This window comes from Podarcis tiliguerta (assembly GCF_965153285.1).
Source record: "Podarcis tiliguerta genome assembly, chromosome: 4".
NCBI classification, from domain to species: domain Eukaryota; kingdom Metazoa; phylum Chordata; class Lepidosauria; order Squamata; family Lacertidae; genus Podarcis; species Podarcis tiliguerta.
In genome coordinates, this window is record NC_139537.1 from 50421559 (window position 1) to 50441050 (window position 19492).

General features: G+C 42.4%; 1 protein-coding gene across 2 annotated transcripts; it reads left to right on the forward strand.

The window, feature by feature from the left end:
• The first annotated feature begins 9109 nt into the window (after nt 1-9109).
• On the forward strand, nt 9110-18789 carry LOC310676613 (interferon alpha/beta receptor 2-like). 2 transcript variants are annotated; one of them, XM_083438620.1, is made up of 9 exons: nt 9110-9453; nt 11660-11761; nt 13029-13070; nt 13223-13343; nt 13604-13776; nt 14689-14831; nt 15815-15977; nt 16238-16359; nt 17270-18789. In XM_083438620.1, the coding sequence occupies exons 2-9, from the start codon at nt 11722-11724 to the stop codon at nt 17996-17998; spliced, it is 1533 nt and encodes a 510-aa protein (XP_083294746.1). In that variant the 5' UTR covers nt 9110-9453; nt 11660-11721; the 3' UTR covers nt 17999-18789. The 2 variants fall into 2 exon arrangements, with proteins under 2 accessions (XP_083294746.1, XP_083294747.1); XM_083438621.1 differs by lacking the exon at nt 9110-9453 and adding an exon at nt 10336-10354.
• The last annotated feature ends 703 nt before the right edge of the window (nt 18790-19492 follow it).

The following is a 19492-nucleotide window of genomic DNA, read 5'->3' on the forward strand; positions in this document are numbered from 1 at the left end:
GTCAAGAAGTATCATGTGTGTGGGAGGGGTGAATTTTACATAGTGATTTGAGCTAACTAGTTATTCTTCAACTTCAGGCTTCTAGTATTCTTTCGAAAGTATTTAAGAAGCCTGTTTACTAAGAGTCAATAATGCACAGAAAGGGGCACTTTCAGGGGGCCTCACAAATTCTAAGAGAGATCTAGGGATTTGGACACAGAGTTGCATTTGTAATTCTTTGAAAATTAGTTCCAAATGAATGATAATGAGAGCATGCAAGGAAAAGTATTTTTACAGCTGACACAAATGCTTTTAAGATGCAGTTTCAGTTTCCTGGTGCCTATCTCGCAAGTGGCTAGAAGATTAACAGTTTGGGGGATCTGTTTGAACCCTCTGCATACAATATATGGAACCAAAACATAGTGATACAGAAATCACAGAGTTACGGGGGGGGGGGGAGGTGAGATAGTTCCGCTCCAGCCAAAGACAATGATCATCCAAGCATTGCTAACCCACAGAAGACAAATGACACAAGGAGAGAGCAGGTAGCTATCAAAACCCAGGTGGGCTTTGAGAAGGTGGTGGAAGGACTCCTGGACCCGATGGAGCATCGCACCTCCCTCCCTAAGCCAGGGAGAAGCTTCCTGGGCTTTGGGAAGGAGGCGCCAGGGGAAGATATGGGGGACTAGCCTAGTCCCCCTAGTCCACTGACTACACACCACTGCCCCCTTGTCTGAGTCAGATCCCAGGCTGCAGGTCTTGACAAAAATGCACCTGGATGCCTTTATGCACTGAGTGTCCAGTTGCAATGGTAGAGCCAGGAGCAACAAGAACCTGTCAGAACCTTCCAGCTGCCTCAGCCTGAGGTGGATGGAACCTCCTTGGAAAATGAGTCCCAGCCAGAATGCATTACATTTCTGAATGGTTTCCCCAGTGGAGACTCTGGGACAGCTGCTCTAAAGGATGCACCATCCTTAGGTAAAAATGTAAAGGACTGCCAGTCAAAGGCGACTATGGGGTTGCGGCGCTCATCTCACTTTCAGGCCGAGGGAGCTGGCGTTTGTGCACAGACAGCTTACTGGGTCATGTGGCCAGCAGGACTTAACTGCTTCTGGCACAACGGAAACCCATGATGGAAACCAGAGTCCACGGAAATAGCGTTTACCTTCCTGCCACAACGGTACCTATTTATCTACTTGCACTGGTGTGCTTCGAACTACTAGGTTGGCAGGAGCTGGGACAGAGCAACAGGAGCTCACCCTGTCGCAGGGATTTGAACCACTGACCTCATCGGCAAGCCCAAGAGGCTCAGTGGTTTAGACCACAGCACCACCAGGGTCCCTACCATCTTTAGATCCCTAAACAGTACACCATTTTTGGACCCTGCTAAACCCAAGGCTTGTTAATTCCTAACTGATTAGGAGTTCATAATTCGAAACACATAGTTCTCTGATTTCATATGCAGAATCATTCGTGACATTCCACGACAGCCGCAATATTAAGATGAAAATGCTTGGTGATGCTATCTATGGTGCCCTCCAACGGAGACTCTTCAAAAGCTTCCCAGTCATTACTGTCTTTACATTTCAAGATTATACTGCAGGATCAGTTAGGAAAATTCGCTCCCGCAGTCATCTCAGCTGCTTTTAGTTAAATATACTGTATTTAACCAATGTAAACCTAATGTCAACACTTTGTAATTTCAATTATTTTTTTTAAATGCATGGTTTGTAATAAATGCTGACTTGTATGCAAATCAGCATCTAATTGTTTAGTACTCCCCTGTGGTTCTCTGCATGCTGTAACTTTACAGATGTTATCAAATCGCTCCATGGATAAAGGAAAGACAACAATTAAGGGTTGTCTTGTTTAAGGTCCACATGCACCATTAGTTCCCAACAGCTTATGTGCCTTCAATCAAGCAGAGATTTGATATACATCTGCTTCTTTTACACTATCCTTCCAAGAGAAACAACAGGACACTTGTTTGCTGTTTCTTTTCAGAATTAAGAAACACTTGTTTCTTTTGTTCACCAAACAATAATTTCATGGCTGGAGAACTGCCAGTTAGTCCTGCAGCCTGTTGACTGCCGAGAGATGTATTGCCCTGAGTAGGTGTCAGTTGTGGGCTGGATAAGAGTGTGTCTGTTACTCTGCAACTAGTGAGCGCTCTGTCTGCAGAGTGCCTAGACAGCAATATCTGGGCAACAGTTTCAGCTCGGACTGTAGAGTCACTTTACTAATATGATAGACGTTTCCATTCATTTTATAAGCAAGATAAGCCTTCTGTTTTTTGGTGGGTGACTGACTACATCTAAACTTCTATCTCCCTTGATAAAATGGGGAATTAGGTGGTTACTGGAGGAAATGTTGAAGACAGGTGAGTGTGCTAGGTTGGAAAGAGAAAGTGACATGGAGTCAGGTCAGCATTTATAAAGTAAAACAGCCACGCACCAATATTAAGGTGAGGGTCTAATTTGTTTTTTGCTTTGCATGACACCAATACGTTGTGACAACTTGCAAACCCAAGGCATGTACTAACTGTTCAGTTTAATTGAGTTACATATATGGGAAGTATTGCTTGTTTGGGGAAGGATGCCTCTGCTTCAGAGATACTACCTTTCCCCATCAGTCAATCCAAAATATAGTGTTGGGGGGGAAATGTGATTCTTCATCAGCTAGCAAAGATTTGGTGCAATTTGGTGCAGAGGCACCAGCTTCTCCAGACGATTGAAGGGACCCAATGCGACGTCGTGACATTGCACGCATGATGTCTTGCGACATCCTGACATTGTGCACATAGCCCTCTGAACATTGAGGGGACCCAGCCCCCCCAAAATTATATGGGGGGAGCAAAGTGCCTTGGCCCCCAGAAGCTGGCACCTACGATTTGGTGTGTGCTGTCAAGAATGTTGCCTGCGTGCCACTGGGCAACTACTAGATAGCACTTGTAACCTCACTGATGATGAGATACAACTCTTCTAACTATGCTCATGATACACACACACACACACACACACCCCTTGTACTGTGTTCACCTGGGAGTTTTCTTCCTGATGCCACCTTTCCATGCACAGAGAGACCTGCACATGAGGGAGCTTTCAAATAAGCAGCCCCTACATGCATATGAAAACTGTACTTGCACCCTACCATATCTTCAGTTCTTAACAACTTCCTTCTCCAAATATGTAGTAAGGAAGTCATGCTTAGAGGAGCTCATTTACTTTTTATATTATTTTATAATATTTACAATATTTTCCTAATGAAGGATTCATTTGTGGCGCAAAAAAGAGAGAGCGCTTGCTTAATATGGTTGATATGGACATTCTGGTTCCATGTTCCCACGAGTGTGCATTAAATATGCACATTTTCTGCCCTCATGTATCCCATAAAGAAACATAGTATATGGACTCTTTTCTTGGCCCTTCTTGTATTAAAAAATTAGGTGGGATTGCACAGATACAGGAAATTCATTTCTTGCATGAGGACCATAAGGTTGCATTCCTATACATATACCTGGGAGTAAGCCCCATTGATCTCAATGGAACTTCCTTTTTAAAGTGGCCTAGAGAATGCATGCTCCAGAGCAGTGGAAACTGGTGCTGATTGTGGCTCATAGAGAAGAAGGAAGAGAAGCCAATAGAAGGTGGAGCCATAACAAATGGCTGGTGGGGCCAACTCATTCCAGTATCCCCCCCCCTCCCCAATCCTCTTCCCAACTGGATTAAACAGGAGGCGGTTGGGGGGCTATTGGGTTGTTGTTTTTATTTTGATTATGTATTTTGTGGTTTTATATTTTGATTTTATTCTGTGAACCGCCCTCCGGGTATAGGGTGGTATATAAATTTAATCAATCAATCAATCAATCAATCGACAGCCAGTACAGTATAGGCAGGTGTGGTCTGGTTCAGGGCAGACTTGAACTCCATGGGGTAATTCCTCATTTATTCCAATTCACCAGCCTCCATTGCTCCTGAGGTCTATGTCATATGTGTATTCTTTCATCCAAAGATGTGTGTGGTAACCTGTGTACTTGTGGCATCAGTTTTTACGCTGCACTTCATATGCAATAATGCATATTTTCTTAAAATACGGTAGGTTTATTTCAGTGTAGAAAATAAATGGCCCCATATTAAGCAACTGGTTTTGTACTTGTGAAAGTGAAAAGCATTTTTGTCACGTGGAAAGCAGGCCTTTTCAATCATCCAAAAGAAAGTCCTAAGCATTCAGTCATAATCTGAAATGTCCCATTGATCCACCTTTCTCTATTTGTTTGAACAGACCTGGTTTTGTACATTAGGGGCACTATTTTTTTAAAAAAATCTGGCTCCTTTTTGGAGCAAAAACTTAAGTCTGCCATCTCAACATTTGCAAAGCAGGTCGTTGCTTGCAGAGCAATCACAGAAATCCAGCAAATATACATGGTAAGGCTGCCTGATATTTAAAACATTTTAGTTTATTAACCAATGGATCACTCAGCTGAATCATGCAATTTGCATATTGCCCAAACTGTAAGATTAATTAGTAATTTTTGTATCGCCTGTGAAAATGCTGTAAGGATGTGCTCATATGTACAGTACATTTACTTTGCATAAGCTCCACTGACCTGAATGGGATTTACTTCCAAATAATCATGCATAGAAATTGGGCTTTTGTTAACTTTTTCAAATATACTTGTTGGGTCTGTTACTATGTTTTCCCAGTGATTTTTTATGAAAACAGTTTTCACACATCTGCTGCTCGAACTCAGAAGTTGGCATCCAAAAATAAAATCAAACAATGGTGTTTGCCACCATAATCACCATGCATATATCTGTACATAGCTGAGGTCTGCTGCTCACACTTTGATGCAAAGTGGGAGAAGCAAGCATCTATGTTTGATACAAAACAACTGCTAAAAATTAAAAGAATTACCTGAAAACACTGTACATGTTTCTTTCAGCTAATTAGGCAATCTGCCCAGGTGTTTAGCACCAAGGCATCATCAGCGCCTTAATTGGAACAGCATTAATCAAAAGCAGAAGTCTAGCAATAATTAACCATGCATCATTACCATAATCTAGCCCCTTTATTACATAAGATTCACAAATTACTTGAAGTATCACAATAACCCCTGTTAATAATTATTGCCTGACAAAACTACAAATTAGCTCTTAAATTACACAAAAGCTGACAGGCACAACTATTCTGTATGAAATGGGATCACGAAGCATTCCAAGAGCTGGCAAAGGCTTAAAAACCAGGGGGTGAGCGGATTGTTTTGTAAAACAAAAAGAGAAAGCAACATACCTTCCGCTCTTTTGCCCTCTGTGATGTGGGAGAAAGAATGAAAAATTGCTATCCCCTCTCACCTCACACCAACATGTATACACACTGCAGGCACAAGTTAAACATTTCTGAGGTCCACTGTTTTCAACAGAAGAGATAGTCACATGCCTTAATCTACCTTGCTGAAATCAGTGGGACCAAAAAAAACTTAATTTGGCTGGATCATGCCCACATAGTCATAGTTTCAAGTTGCACAAAGCTGGGATTGCTTCTGAATTTGGCGTCCTTGTAACCCAGCCTAAGCGTTTGTTCTACTATATAGTGTTCCTTATCTTGGCTATTTTCTCATAAATTACTCTGAAAATTAGCCTGATCTTATGTTTTTGCACTGTGTTCACATCTGAACTATTTTAAGCTCCTCTCCTTTTACTTTGTGTGGCATAAACAAAGCTTATTTTTGCAGGGAGCTGAAAATGATTTTCACGTGTGTAGAAGGGCTATGGTCAGCTCTTGCCAGTTGAGCTGTAAATTACATTATTATAATATTAGCAATTATTTGCAGACACATCATTAAGTGATTATTCACAAGAAGGAAAACAAGGCAGAACTGAAAGCACTGTAACAGTGTGGTCCAATTTTAGGGACCACGGGGAGCTAATTCTTCAGACCCATACAACTTGCACAGATGAAATTTTTAAAAATATTTTAAAGTGGAACAGCTTTCCACATAGCTCTAGCCCTGATCCTAACGCCTTACAACTTCGTATCTATCCAAACATAACTGATGATAACAGAAGCGCTACATGGCATCCTAAGTGTGCCTTATGGTAGCATGCCAGTGCTAAATATTCTGCATGCAAGGCGGTGAATGAATTTGCTAAATCCACAGGCAGCATAACTAGATCCATAATCACCACATACTGAAATGGTTGTGAGGACCAGCCATTAGTTGCCACTGCTCTTCTACCCTCTTCCAACTCTGCCGCCTTTCCATTAATCTTCAGTACACCATGCTGCACATTTTAACTGACTACCTCAACTCATTTTTTTCTGCTGGTATTCCTGCCACAGCTACAGATAGACCTGGTGTCAGCTGCAAGGAACCAGGAGCCTTGCCAGGGCCTCATGGGGCTGATGCCAACCCACCACCACCATTGATCTCTCTTCCATTGTTGCCACGAACACTGTGGCCACCAGCAGCACTGCAGCTAGTATTCCTCCCTCACTTGCACGGCCATGTATATGGGTTCAGGACCTTGTTAGATGTGCAATAATGCTTGGGTTTTGCCTCTGTGACCTTGTTGGTCTGCTGTATATTCAGATAACCTCCCCCTGTTCCTATAGGGTAGTCCTCCAGAGTCAGAGAAACGCACAGGGGAAAAACTTGGAACATGGAAAATAATGCAATGCCAGTTGTTTTATGATGACCTCAGAAAGCGTTTTATTTCTTTTGTCTGTGGTCCAAAGCAGTTCCTTCTAAATGCATATTCCACACCTTATTCCAGTCAAAAAGCTTCAGTAACAGCATCATTAAGCAGGCTATTCCCCAGAACTGGGAAAAGAAAACCCACTGTAAAATAACTACAGTTATTAGGTAGCCCAACTGCAGTATATAAGAGATACTGTGGTGGTTTAAAAGCGCACAAGCTCTCTGTTTACTCTTTGAAAGAAAAGGGGAAATAAAAGGAGAACTAGGAAGAGAAAACAGCCATAGCAGTTGGTTTGGTTGCACTAAGAATAATTGCCGTCAATATTGATTAGTCCTTAGGGACCATGCTGAATTTGAAATTTGCAGGCGGTGAAATCCCAGATGATATGTACACCACTTGTTATGGCTCCTATGTTTAAACATCTCAGGAAAAAATGTGAAACTAATGGTCTCACATTGGGTATAATGTGTTATCCTATAGCAAGGCTACTCCTGTCACCAAATAACAAATTCCAGAAGGGTAGCCACGTTAGTTTATATAGCAGGGAAAGACAAATCAAAAGAATCTTGTAGCACTGTAAGACTAAGCAATTTATTGTGGCATGTGCTTCTGTAGGTTACAGCCTGCTTCATCAGAAGGAAAGCAGCCTGGAAAGCTGGAAGGTATATAGTTTTACCTAGTGAAGGTAAACCATAAGAGATTTTGGTACACAATACAATTTGTTAATGATGCCTTAGACCGTAATCCTATACTGACTTACTTGGGAGTATGCCCTACTGAACTCAGTGAGATTTAATCCTGATGAGATGGGTATATAATAGCACTGTAAAAGCCAGCTTAACATTTTGAAAGAAAGTACAAAACCTATGTGACTTTAAAATACACATATGGCACCTTCAGGGATGTGTGAAAGGCACACACACATCAAAAGGGCAGGTTTCCACATAACATACATGGAATCCCTGACAGAAAAAGGCTCCTGCTTCAGTGTCAATTGCAGAGAAAAAAGCATGAGGTATTTTGTTTTAGTTATCAGTGGAAATGTTATCTAAATTTGTTAAACTCTAAGGGTTCCTCCAGACTGTCACTATTATCTGGAAGGGATTCATGATCATTCTCATGCTACTTGGTCTAATTTTTTGATATACATCAATTCAACTGAAAAGGAACATAGACCCTTAGTGGTTATGTTTTAGAAGATTAGGCTAAGGTGATTTCCTCAGTGCCTTGGATTGTGACTATAAAAGATGAATTAAAATCTGATATTACCTTCCCTATCTCCCCTTACCTACTCCATTTTTCTTCTCCCCTTTTCTCTCTCTTTCGTTCAGTATGTTTAATATTGTTTATACTTTGTATTATTTTAAAAATTAATAGTTTCTTTGAAAAAAAATCTTAGTAAAAATCAGGCAATCTAATCTAACCACCGCATGAGTTTTGCGCAAGCAAATCAGGATGAATGCTGAATAAACAGGCTGTCCAAACAGTATGCATTTGTTTGTAATTAATTTGCAAAACAGATAGGTCTTTTTTTACATATTTCATTGGAATGGGCTGGAGGACTTCCTAAGGGGAGTAAGCATCTTAAAGGATGAAGAAAGCTATATTTCTAATGGAAATACAATGTCGGCACCTGAAGCAATGTCTCCATCTTATTCAAGAGAGTGCAGTATATTGAAGGCATTCCTCAGGTATCCTAAGCCCAGACTATTTTGGGCTTCGAAATATATAACAACATAAATCAAATACAATTTATTGTGTGAATGCATTAAGGACTTGGTTGTTGAATTATGTAGTCTCTTCTGAGAATTTGTTCCTAGAGAAACAGCACCGCCTACAGGCCAGAACACACTCAAGCAGGCTTGGGGAATCATTTTCCATTAACACATTCTTAAGGCCTAATCATACTCAGCTATGCCCCAAATCATCTCCTAAGTGACTTTTCGGAAGGGAAATAAATTGCTATCAGTGTTTGCTCAGATGTAACTAGTTAAATGATAATTTTACGATTATCATTTGCTCCCAACTATGGTCCAAACGTTTGTCGAGAACTTTTGACTGTTTGATTTTACATATAGGTTCAAATGCCAGGTGCAAATGTACATCTCACCCTGCATTTTTCACAATATGGGGCACAAGTCTGATATCTAGTACATCCCATTTAACTACTTTTGAAGACCTCAAGACGTAAATTTAATCACCATATTTGGTGGAGTTTATTAAAAAAAACATTTGGAGATTATCGATTTGTACATTTTCTCAATATGTTTGGCAAAACCAGCTCTTTTGACACTCCGATCCAAGCGTGATCAGCTGCGGTGCAGAACTCGTCGCCTGTTCTCATTTCCCATCCGCTCAGTGCCTGGTTTTGCAAGTTCGCTCCCGAGAACACCACATTAAAATGCATTAAAAATATAGATTTATTTCATTAGTTGGGTATACAGTATATGGATAACCTGCCTTTCTTTCCTCGCGGATGGAACTGCGCCACCAAGCTAGCCTTGTTTCCATAATAAGGGAAAGAGACGGGGCTCTTTCGAGTACGTATTTAGAATTCCCCTTCTTCGCCCTCCCCGAGCCCGGCCGCTTGCGGCGCAGACAAGATAAGCCTCCCCGCCCGCCCTGCGTGGCTTTCGGTTTCGGATCCGGCGGAGGCGCCTCGGCTGCCGAGCGAGCGACATGGCGTCCGCTTGGAGGAGAGCCTCGAGGGCTCGGCCGCTGCAGCGGCGCAAGCGGCGGGGATGAGAGTAGCGGCCGGGCGCTCGGGCGCGGCCAGGTGAGCTCCGGGTGGGGCGGGAGCGCTGTCTGCCTACCCGCCTTCGAAGGAGGCAGGCGAGGACAAGGCGCCCCAGTGTCCGCGGGGGAAGCGAGGCTGGCGGGGTCGGGCTGGGGCTGCGCCTCGGCGGGTCCCCTGCGCAGGCTGGAGCTTCTCGGCGAGGCGGTGGAGGCCGGGACAAGCCCGACCCCGCCGACCCTCGCACAGATCGGGCCCTGCAGGCTGGCAAGGCAGGGGAAGGAGGGAAGGAAGTTAGCAAGGGATGGCGGCGCTCATGCGTCGTCTAGCGCCGCCTTTCCGAAGGAAATGGCCGCTGAAATAAACGGGCTGGTCTCCTGAGCGATGCTGGTTATATATGGCTGCAGACTTGTGTTTAAAGTGTCTATGGTTTTAGGCTTCTTTAATTGCATATTTCTGTACAGTAGTACCTTGGTTCTCAAACTTAATCTGTTCCAGAAGTCCGTTTCGAAACCAAAGCGTTCCGAAACCAAGGCACACTTTCCCATAGAGAGGAATGCAAAATGGATCAATCTGTTCCACACTTTTAAAAACAACGCCTAAAACAGCAGTTTGACATGAATTTGACTGTCTAATGAAATAAAATGAAAGCAATAAACAATGTATTGCAGTCACAGGATCAATCAGTCAGTAGCTGAAGTGGGTTCCACACAGTCACAAAAACCCCAAAAAGAGCTGCAAAAACAAAAATGCAAAATAAATAGCAAAAACAGACAGACCTCAGTGTAACACTCAAAACGGAAGTGTGGCACTCAAAACGGAAGCATAACAATCAAAACGGAGCACGTTCTACTTCCGAAAAAAGTTCACAAACCGGAAAACTTCTGAGTTTCCAGTGTCTGGGTTCCAAGTTGTTGGAGTACCAAGGCGTTTGAGAACCAAGGTAACACTGTTTTGTGTCTTACATTGCATATTCAGTGTTGTGAGCCACCCTGAGATGATGATGATGATAATAATAATAATAATATCCCACCCATCTGGCTGGGTTTCCCCAATCACTCTGGGCGAATTACAGCATATACAAAAACATAATAAAACATTCAACATTCAAAAACAGAATATCTTATACAGACTATAACCAATAAATCAATAGAAACATAAACATAAAATTAGTCAGTTTACAGTTATACCCACATTAAAATAACCGCCAACGGAAGAGCACAGTATAAAATCCACATAATAAGTAAAGTGTTTGTCATTAAGGCCCTACAAAAGCCTTCCCTGTTTTTAAATAACGTTTCTTTCAGTCGGCTCAAGTGAGCTCAACTTGCACAGGTTTGGATGGCAGGAGCGCCAGTAAGTGTGTTTTTTGCCTTCATTGTTAGGGCCAAACTACGAAGCAGCTCTTACGTATTGTATTAGAATGAAAGGCATCTTTTTTGGAAAGTGTGTGGCTTAGCATCTAAGAAACAAAGCCCGAAATCAGTCCTGGGAAAAAATGAATAATAATCAAATAATAAGTGTTCCCCAAAGGCGTTGTTGGCGACATTCTTCAGGGGCGTGAGATTGAGCAGCAGAAATCATAACCAGGCATTTTGACTGAATGTGCATGGGCTGAAAGGGGGGGGAGGGAACAGGGGCACACCCACAATCCCCACATGTTCAGGGGCACACCCAAACATCCCCACATGTTCAGCTGAATGCACTGAGAAAGTCTGAAGTGCAGCAAGTCCATGCAGGGATGGGGGGGGGGGCTTGTATGTCCCCTGTGTGACAAAATCCTGCCTTGACATGAGAACCTTAATCTTAAGTGGCTGATGCATAAATATTGTTTCATAAAGACTATTACTGGTTAAGGCTTCCTTTTTCAGTACCTTAGCCTCTTCTGTCACCCACACCTTTTCTTTCTTTCTTTCTTTCTTTCTTTCTTTCTTTCTTTCTTTCGTTTTCTTTGGGGGGGGGTCTGCCTTGTTTTTTCCTTTACTACTAGTTCTCCTCTAAATCTTTCATTGCCACACTTTCCCCCCTCTCAGCCCAAATTTTCTCATGCATCTTGTTTTTAGAGTGTGACAAGATCCAGAAGGAGAGGGAAATAAATAATTTGGGACCGAGAATCATATGGGCAAAAGATAATTAATGGATGCCACCCATATTAAATGACAGTTTGGAAGAACGTTTCATGTTACCCTTTTGGAATCACTGTTTTCTCTGGGATTTTGAAAAGAAATATTGTTTGGTATACATGCAGGAGTCACATCAGCGCTTACCCACCTGTAGAGACCACCGCATAGGATGTTATTTTAAACTACGATGACATTTTTCATGGGACCACTGCATTTCTACAAACTTGGTGAGTTAAATCTAGAAAGAATTTAACAGCACGCCCTTCTTTTTCTTCTTGTCTCAGCTGCCTTCTTCGCCTTTGCCAAATAAATTTGATCCTCAACTAGTTTCTAGTCTCAAACTGCCCAGGCTGGAAAGAAGACAGCTTTTATAAATAAATGAAATTATGCTTAGAGTACCTGAGTCTCTTAAGATAAGGGAAACAGACTTTTGCCTAGCTGCTAAAGGAGCTGAAAACATGCACCCAAAGTTAAGCATTTTAGAACAGCATTTAAGTGGCTGTTATAGAAATTTAAGTGGCACCTCCAGTTTCATTTGATTTTGAATTATTGTTTCTGGACTGTAGAAAAGAACATGTCAACTATTGATTGTAGCGGAAGGGGGATCCAAAATTGGTCCAAGGAAGCCTGAATTTGAACATGGAAATAAATCATGCTACTTTAAATTAAGCCCTATTCAACTAACTTTTACTCAGAGTAGACCCATTGAAAGTAATGACCCTGACTTAACAGGTGCATTCATTTCAATGGGTCTGGTTAGTTGAATCGTGTTTTGGGGGAGGAGCGGGCAAAGTCCCATTGTACTAATGGCAATTGCTGCGCTGGCTGCCAACAGCACAACAAATTACTTGAATATGGCCCAATTTATTTTTTAGACATGTTTTATATTGATCTCAGTATAATGTAGAAACATTAATATTTTAGAAAAAAATGTAAAGACTAGGAAGGAGAGAGAGTGCAGATATGTGGGATGTGGAAGGAAAGGCATTTCCATTGGCTTAGGACTACTAGGAGCCATGGAAGAGGAAAGGGGGAATACAGTGGTACCTCTGGATGCGAACGGGATCCGTTCTGGAGCCCCGTTCGCATCCTGAGTAGAACGCAGCCCGCGTCTGCACGTGCGTGGGTTGCGATTCACCGCTTCTGCACATGGCGTCATTTTGAGCGCACGCGCGAGCAGCGAAACTCATAAGTAACCCGTTCTGTTACTTCCGGGTCGCCGCGGAGCGCGACCTGAAAACGCTCAACCTGAAGCATATTTAACCCAAGATATGACTGTAGAACATACCTTAGACGTGATTGGTTGCCCTGCCCAAGGTCCCCTGACTTAACACACATTATCAAACTTCTCCAAAACTTGTGAAAGCCACAAATCTCAGCTGTTGTGCTTTTCCCAGGAAGTACATTCCACTCAGCATACAAACAGTTTCAAGAGCGTTTTCTACATTGAACAGATACTTTAAAATTTCATATATCTATTGTTTTAATTTATAGTGTACATCAGTGCTCTGATCTCTGCTCTGTGCAGTTTACTTGGTAAGTATTTTTCAACTTCTTCACATTTGCTGCCTGGTTCACGTTGTATGTTGTTGCTTAGGAGGAGCAAAATGTACAGCTATTTCATCACGTATGATTGGCAAACCTCGTACTCACCAGTACTTACAACTGTTCTTTTTTGCCACCACAAGAAACCTCAGTTCAACTCAAGTTGAAAATGGAGCCACGGGATTTTGAGTACATATTGACGTGGGAAGCTGGAAATAACACAGGGACTCCCACGTACTACAATGTGATGTATAGAACAATAAGGTACCTATGCCTTTTCTAAAATACATTCCCACATTTTGTAAATGATTGTGAATGACTGATATGGTGCAAGATCATTATTGGCGTAGGTGTATCTAGTTATGTTCCTGTTATATGAAGAACAGAAACCAAGAGTTATCTGGAAGATTAAACACTAACAAATTTGGTATGGCATGTGATTTTGCAGACTTTTTGAATTGCTGTTTTATATCTAATTGGGAAGTACTGATTGTTCATTGGCTCCTCCTTGTTTCCATTTAAAGTTATCCAACACCAAACATGAAGATTGTTACAGAGTGCTCCAATATCACACGTTCATTCTGTAACTTGACAAAAGAGTTTACAGATCCCTACGAGTCATACAAAATAGTAGTGGAGCAGGTCACAGAAAGCGGAGTACATTCTTCAGATACTTCATTCAGTCCATATGCTGACAGTAAGTAATTTGCTCCTTATTTATGTTTGAAGCACATGCCTTATGCTTCCTATAAGTCCTTGTCAACCACACAGGTTTCACACTGGCCAAGGCAGAAGGTAGAGGCCAGTTGTCAACCCCCACTAGGTCAGCTCCCAGCAGGCTCCAAAGCTGTCAGTGCCCTGCCCCACGGGTGGAGGAAAGGGGCGGGGAGAGTGCCGCACCACTGGCACCATGGGGGAAGGGGGTACCATCACGGCTGCCCCCCTGGACACGTGCCACACTCCAGGACGTGCACCAACCTCGCCTCTGCCTGCTCACCGCCCCCGGTGCCAGAGCATGCAGCTTGGCCCCTGCCCTGCCCTGCTTCTGCTTGTTTTAATTGATGCTGCCAAGGCTTCCACAGTGGCAGAGCGCTGACACCAGCAACCTCATGCAATTCTAGCCCCCAAACCCCCAAGACTCGCTCCTTCTTCAGTGTATTATTTTCAGTTATTTAGATCATTATTCTTTAAGTGCCAAGAGGTCCCGAGGTCCTGACAAGCTTTATCTCCAGCTCTCTATGGGCAGCCTCTTGCTTTTCAATGGAATGAATGGCAATAGTGTGACACCACACTAAGATCAGAACTCAGGACTAAGCGCCATATTCAGAGCAGACTTTCGGGAGCAGAAATGAGGATCAAAGAAGGCTGAAGGCCAACAAGTTAAGAGGCTTAAAGTTCGGTTTTGGGAAATTTCCAATCAGTAGAACCCCCACCGTACCTATTTAGCCTTCAATCTGAAAGAAGCATATCTGGGAGAAAGTTGTATCATTTCATTTGAGATCTTATGTCCAAGTTAGTAGTGCATTGGATTGTAATTTCATTAATTTCTCTAGGGCAGAGCTTCCCAATCACATTGATTCCTTCTTTTCTTCCTTTCTTTGTTCAACAGCATGCCTAACACCGCCCCAGTTTGAGATTTCTGCTTGTCCAAGCTGCGCAAATGTGACAGTGAAACTTTCAGCCTCGTTACTTCATGTATACCAAGAGCTTGATTATACGGTCACAGTGATAAGAGACAATGTCAAGGAAAAGGTCGGTTGCTTATGATTAAAAGGGAAATGGTAGACAGTATCAAAATTAATTCACTTCATCTGTAAGAAAGCTGCTACAGTGGTGCCCCGCAAGACGAATGCCTCGCAAGACGGAAAACCTGCTAGACGAAAGGGTTTTCCGTTTTGGAGGTGCTTCGCAGGACGAATTTGCTATGGGCTTGCTTCGCAAGACGAAAATGTCTTGCGATTCCTGGGGGTTTTTTTCCGCTCCCCAACCCCTTTTTCTAAGGCACTAAGCTGCTAATAGCCTTTTAGCAGCTAATCCGCTAATCCCTTAAGCCTTTAATAGCCGCTAATAGCCGCTAAACCGCTAATAGCGCTAATCCGCTAATGGGCTTGCTTCGCAAGATGAAAAAACCGCTAGATGGAGAGACTCACGGAACGGATTCTTTTCGTCTTGTGAGGCACCACTGTATTTCTGTTTCTAGTTCAGGTATATCCAAATTTAATAATTCTGCTCCCTGATCCATAGCCCTGTCTATCCTCCAATGCATGGCTAGAGTTCCTATCTGGGTGGGTTTCACCCATTCACTTCAATGGAGAGGGCAGCTCCCCAAGGTTTGCCCTTTCAGTGGCTGTTGACATTGAGATAGACCAGAAGGGCTGTATATCTTTTGGAGTACCAACAGGAATTGCTGGATTGAGATGTTTTGGATTAATAGGGTAGACCACTTCCCATGCCAGTGCTTTAGGATTGGGCATAGCAGCAGCTAAACCAGCAGAGTCCAAAGGCCAGAGGCTACGTTGCTATTGCTGTGCCTTTGCACTGTTGCTGCAAGAAGAATTGGCAAGGCAAATATTTAGCAGATGAACAGAAATGATAATGTTACTTATATATAGCTTTCTGTGTTTCCAGAGCACTTTAGGAAACATTTTCATAGGTATCCTTTCAATAGCCCATGACATAGGCTAGTGTAATTATCCCCACATTCAATTGTCAGTCTTTTTCTTCTTCTTTTCTAGCGTGTTATCAATACAACCATACAAGAGAGTTTCCACACTGTCATTGGAGATTTGAGTTTCAATACAAATTATTGTATTGCTGTTGATGTGAGAACAAGTCTAAATAACCAGTGCACTCCGTCTGTCCCCAAATGCCTTATCCTCAGCTCCAGTAATATATCAGGTATAATGAATTAAGGGGTGGGGAGGGGTTGCAGAGAATTAATTTAAAATGATTATTTTCTTAATTTAAAAAAACTAAGATTATTGCTTTTAGTATTTCAAGTAATGGATTTTTAAAAAATTCTTATGAATTTTGGAAGTCTAAAAAATATATATTATGAATTTTGGTAATCTAGTGCGCTGTGTGCCCAATAAAACCAGAGTGTTTCACAATAGCCCCCATAGTCACTGTTGTTTAATCACCTTCTTTTTATCTTACAGGTCATATTATATTACCAGCGTTGTTTGGCATATTAGTGTCGTTGGCAATAGTACTCCTTCTATTTGTCCTGTATAAAATGGGTTTTATTTGCTTAAGATGGAGGAAATGGCCAAGCGTCTTGGTATGTAGCCTTGAGACGGATTCTTTTTTTAAGATAAATAGCTTAATAACCTCTACTGTATGTATGTATGTATGTATGTATGTATGTATATATATATATTTATTTTCTATCTTCTTTTCATGAAAAATTCATTGTTGAAAAGACCTAAGGGTCAGTCCCAGGGTCAATGCCAGTTTCACAGGATCAGGTGATATGAGAGTTTGCCCTCTCTGCCCGGAGAGCTGCTGTCAGTGATGGACAAATAATCTGACCAGTTTCTCTATCCTGTTAACACTTGATCCTCGCTGCGAGATGTGAGGTAACAGGGAACCAGGCAGAGGGCCTTCTTGGTGGCGGTGCACGCCCTGTGGAACGGTCTCCCATCAGATGTCAAGAAAATAAAAAACTATCTGACTTTTAGAAGACAGCCCTGTTTAGGGAAGTTTTTAATGTTTGATGTTTTGTTGTGTTTTAATATTCTGTTGGGAGCCACCCAGAGTGGCTGGGGAAACTCAGTCAGATGGGTAGGGTATAAATAAATTATTATTATTATTATTATTATTATTATTATTATTATTATTATTATTGGATAGTACTTGTAATCAACAGCACCACAACATTTACATTTAGCCTTGTGTCCCAGGTATCTGGCCTCAAGACCATAAAAAGCTGGAATAAATAAGTGAAGAAAGAACCAGACTGTTCAGGGCTTTTTCAACAAAACCCCCTTTATTGAAAATGGAAGCAAATCCCAATGAAAGCCAAAAGATTCTCATATCTGTGGAGGGTTTCAGGATTAGCGCCAAACTATTGACATCCAATTAATATTTATTAATATTAATATTCAACTATGTATCACACCCCTATCTGTTTTGAAGGCATCTATTTTATTTTTCCCATCTGTAAATTTCAAAATTGTTTTTCTTTTCAGAACATCACCCCAAAATTAGACTATTCCCTTTTTAAATCAGAACCGGAAGAAGTGCACACCGTCCAGGTCACCCAACAAAGTAAAAAAAAAGTATGTGGATACAATTCCGATGAAGAGGACAGTGAAAGCGTTGCTGGAAATGATGATTTATATACTGCACGTGGTTTTTTGGGGCAGACTTCAAAGTCCTGCTCGCAGGAGGACAATGCAGAGCCACCGTCCCTAGACTGCTCATCGACTATAAGTACAATAGCTGACCCCCAGGATGATGAAACAGAAAAGCTTCTGCTCATCGACTGCTCATCTGCTCCAAGTGAAATGCCTAAACCTGTAGATGCTGAAGCAGAAAACCTTCAGAATGATATTAGCAAAGAAGAAAGCCCAACAATTCAAATATTTCACCCTTCTCCTGAAGTGGACTCCGCTAATGAGCCAGACCTGGAGTGCAGCAGCTGTTCCAACGTAAACTTAAATACTGTGGTGCTAGGAATATCTGGCAAAAATGTGAATGCTTCTGCAACATTAAGCTCTTGCCAAGAGAAGGCTGCGGACTTGAAAGAGTTGTGTGTTTCTGATGCATTCGAACCGAAACATTTCACTGATGCGCTAGAAATGCAGAACTCTGACATTCATAACCTCTCTTGTTCCTGGCAAAATTCTAATGGGTCTGGAGAAAGTGAGTCATCAGATTCAGAAACGGACTGTGTTGGTGAATACATGAGCAGATGAATCAAAGATGGATAAAAGAATAGCATCTTCCTGTACGATATATATTCCTATGTCAAGGGACTGGGTGGGATCTTCTGTCTAATGCTATCAGTATTGTACAAATACATATGAAAATGCAGCACTGTTGTGAATTCCCACAGCATTAATATCATTTTCTGTTCACTTTTTTTTTTGACGGGGGGGCAAGCCACTTACCAGTCTGCTTCCAGTATAACTGAGTACCCACAATCTGTCATGGCCTGGTTGGATGCAGAGAAATGATGGGAGGAACCAGCTGGGGGACCACCAAGGGAAGAAGGCTCAGAGCCCAGGGAGTGGTGGTGGGAGGACAATGGGTGGTCAGAAGGAGAAGACAGAGAAGAGGTGTCGCAAGCTAACCGGGCTTAGTGAGCCTGCAGAGTCTGTGGTAGAGAGAAGTCTAGAATCAGAGGCAGAGACTGAAGCAGGAGGGTGGGAGGAGAGAGGCCAAGAGACAGAGATGAGTCAGGCTGATGAAGGCTCCCTGGTGTTTTCTTCTACTGCAACAAGCTCCCCTTCCCCTTGTCTCCTAGAACCAGAAGGGGCATGAAAAGTGCAGCGGAGAGATTGGTGATGCGCAGACATAGCCTCCGATTGCTGGGGGGGGGGGGGAATCCTGGAGAGGAGAGGACTTAGGTAGCTGTGGGTAGGTGGGGACCTTCAGTCTCAGCAACTGCTTTATGGGCGCAAACCTACCAGGCATGAGTTGCTGCACTCATTAGGCCAGGCACTTCTGTACAGATTGTGTTTTTGCTAATAAAGAGTTAACTCCAGCTTGCACAGTGTGACTTGCTGCTGACTGACTCCTGAGACAACCATTTGTGAAAGCTGGAAAATAAATCCAGCCTTTTGGGTTTCTAGAATAGAATTACAGTGGTACCTCGGGTTAAGTACTTAATTCGTTCCGGAGGTCTGTTCTTAACCTGAAGCACCACTTTAGCTAATGGGGCCTCGTGCTGCCAGAGCACAATTTCTCTTCTCATCCTGAAGCAAAGTTCTTAACCCGAGGTATTATTTCTGGGTTAGTGGAGTCTGGAACCTGAAGCATATGTAACCTGAACCGTATGTAACCCGAGGTACCACTGTAATTGCAAACATGCATCGCAATATCTTCCGATCCTCTTCTATGTTCATTCTATATAAACTCTGTCTTGAGGTTGGATTTGTCGATCACAGTTGATCAGCTATGCCACATGATCATCAAGTGTTGTTGACCATGGTGAAGCACTGATAATTAATTGACTGTGAATGGATTTCCTGTTATCTGTAATACATAGCCTAAGACCCTGAGGGTTGTAACTCATTATGCCTGTTTATTCAAAGAACTGGAGGGTTCAGGGCCTTCAGATAGATTATATGTGAACTTATGCTAGGGAATGCATTCATTGTGCCTTGTGATCCAATTCATACCTTTGTGTGTTTTTCTATCAGTATGAAGCATTCCCTCACCCTCAGATTGTTGCCAGGATTTAAACT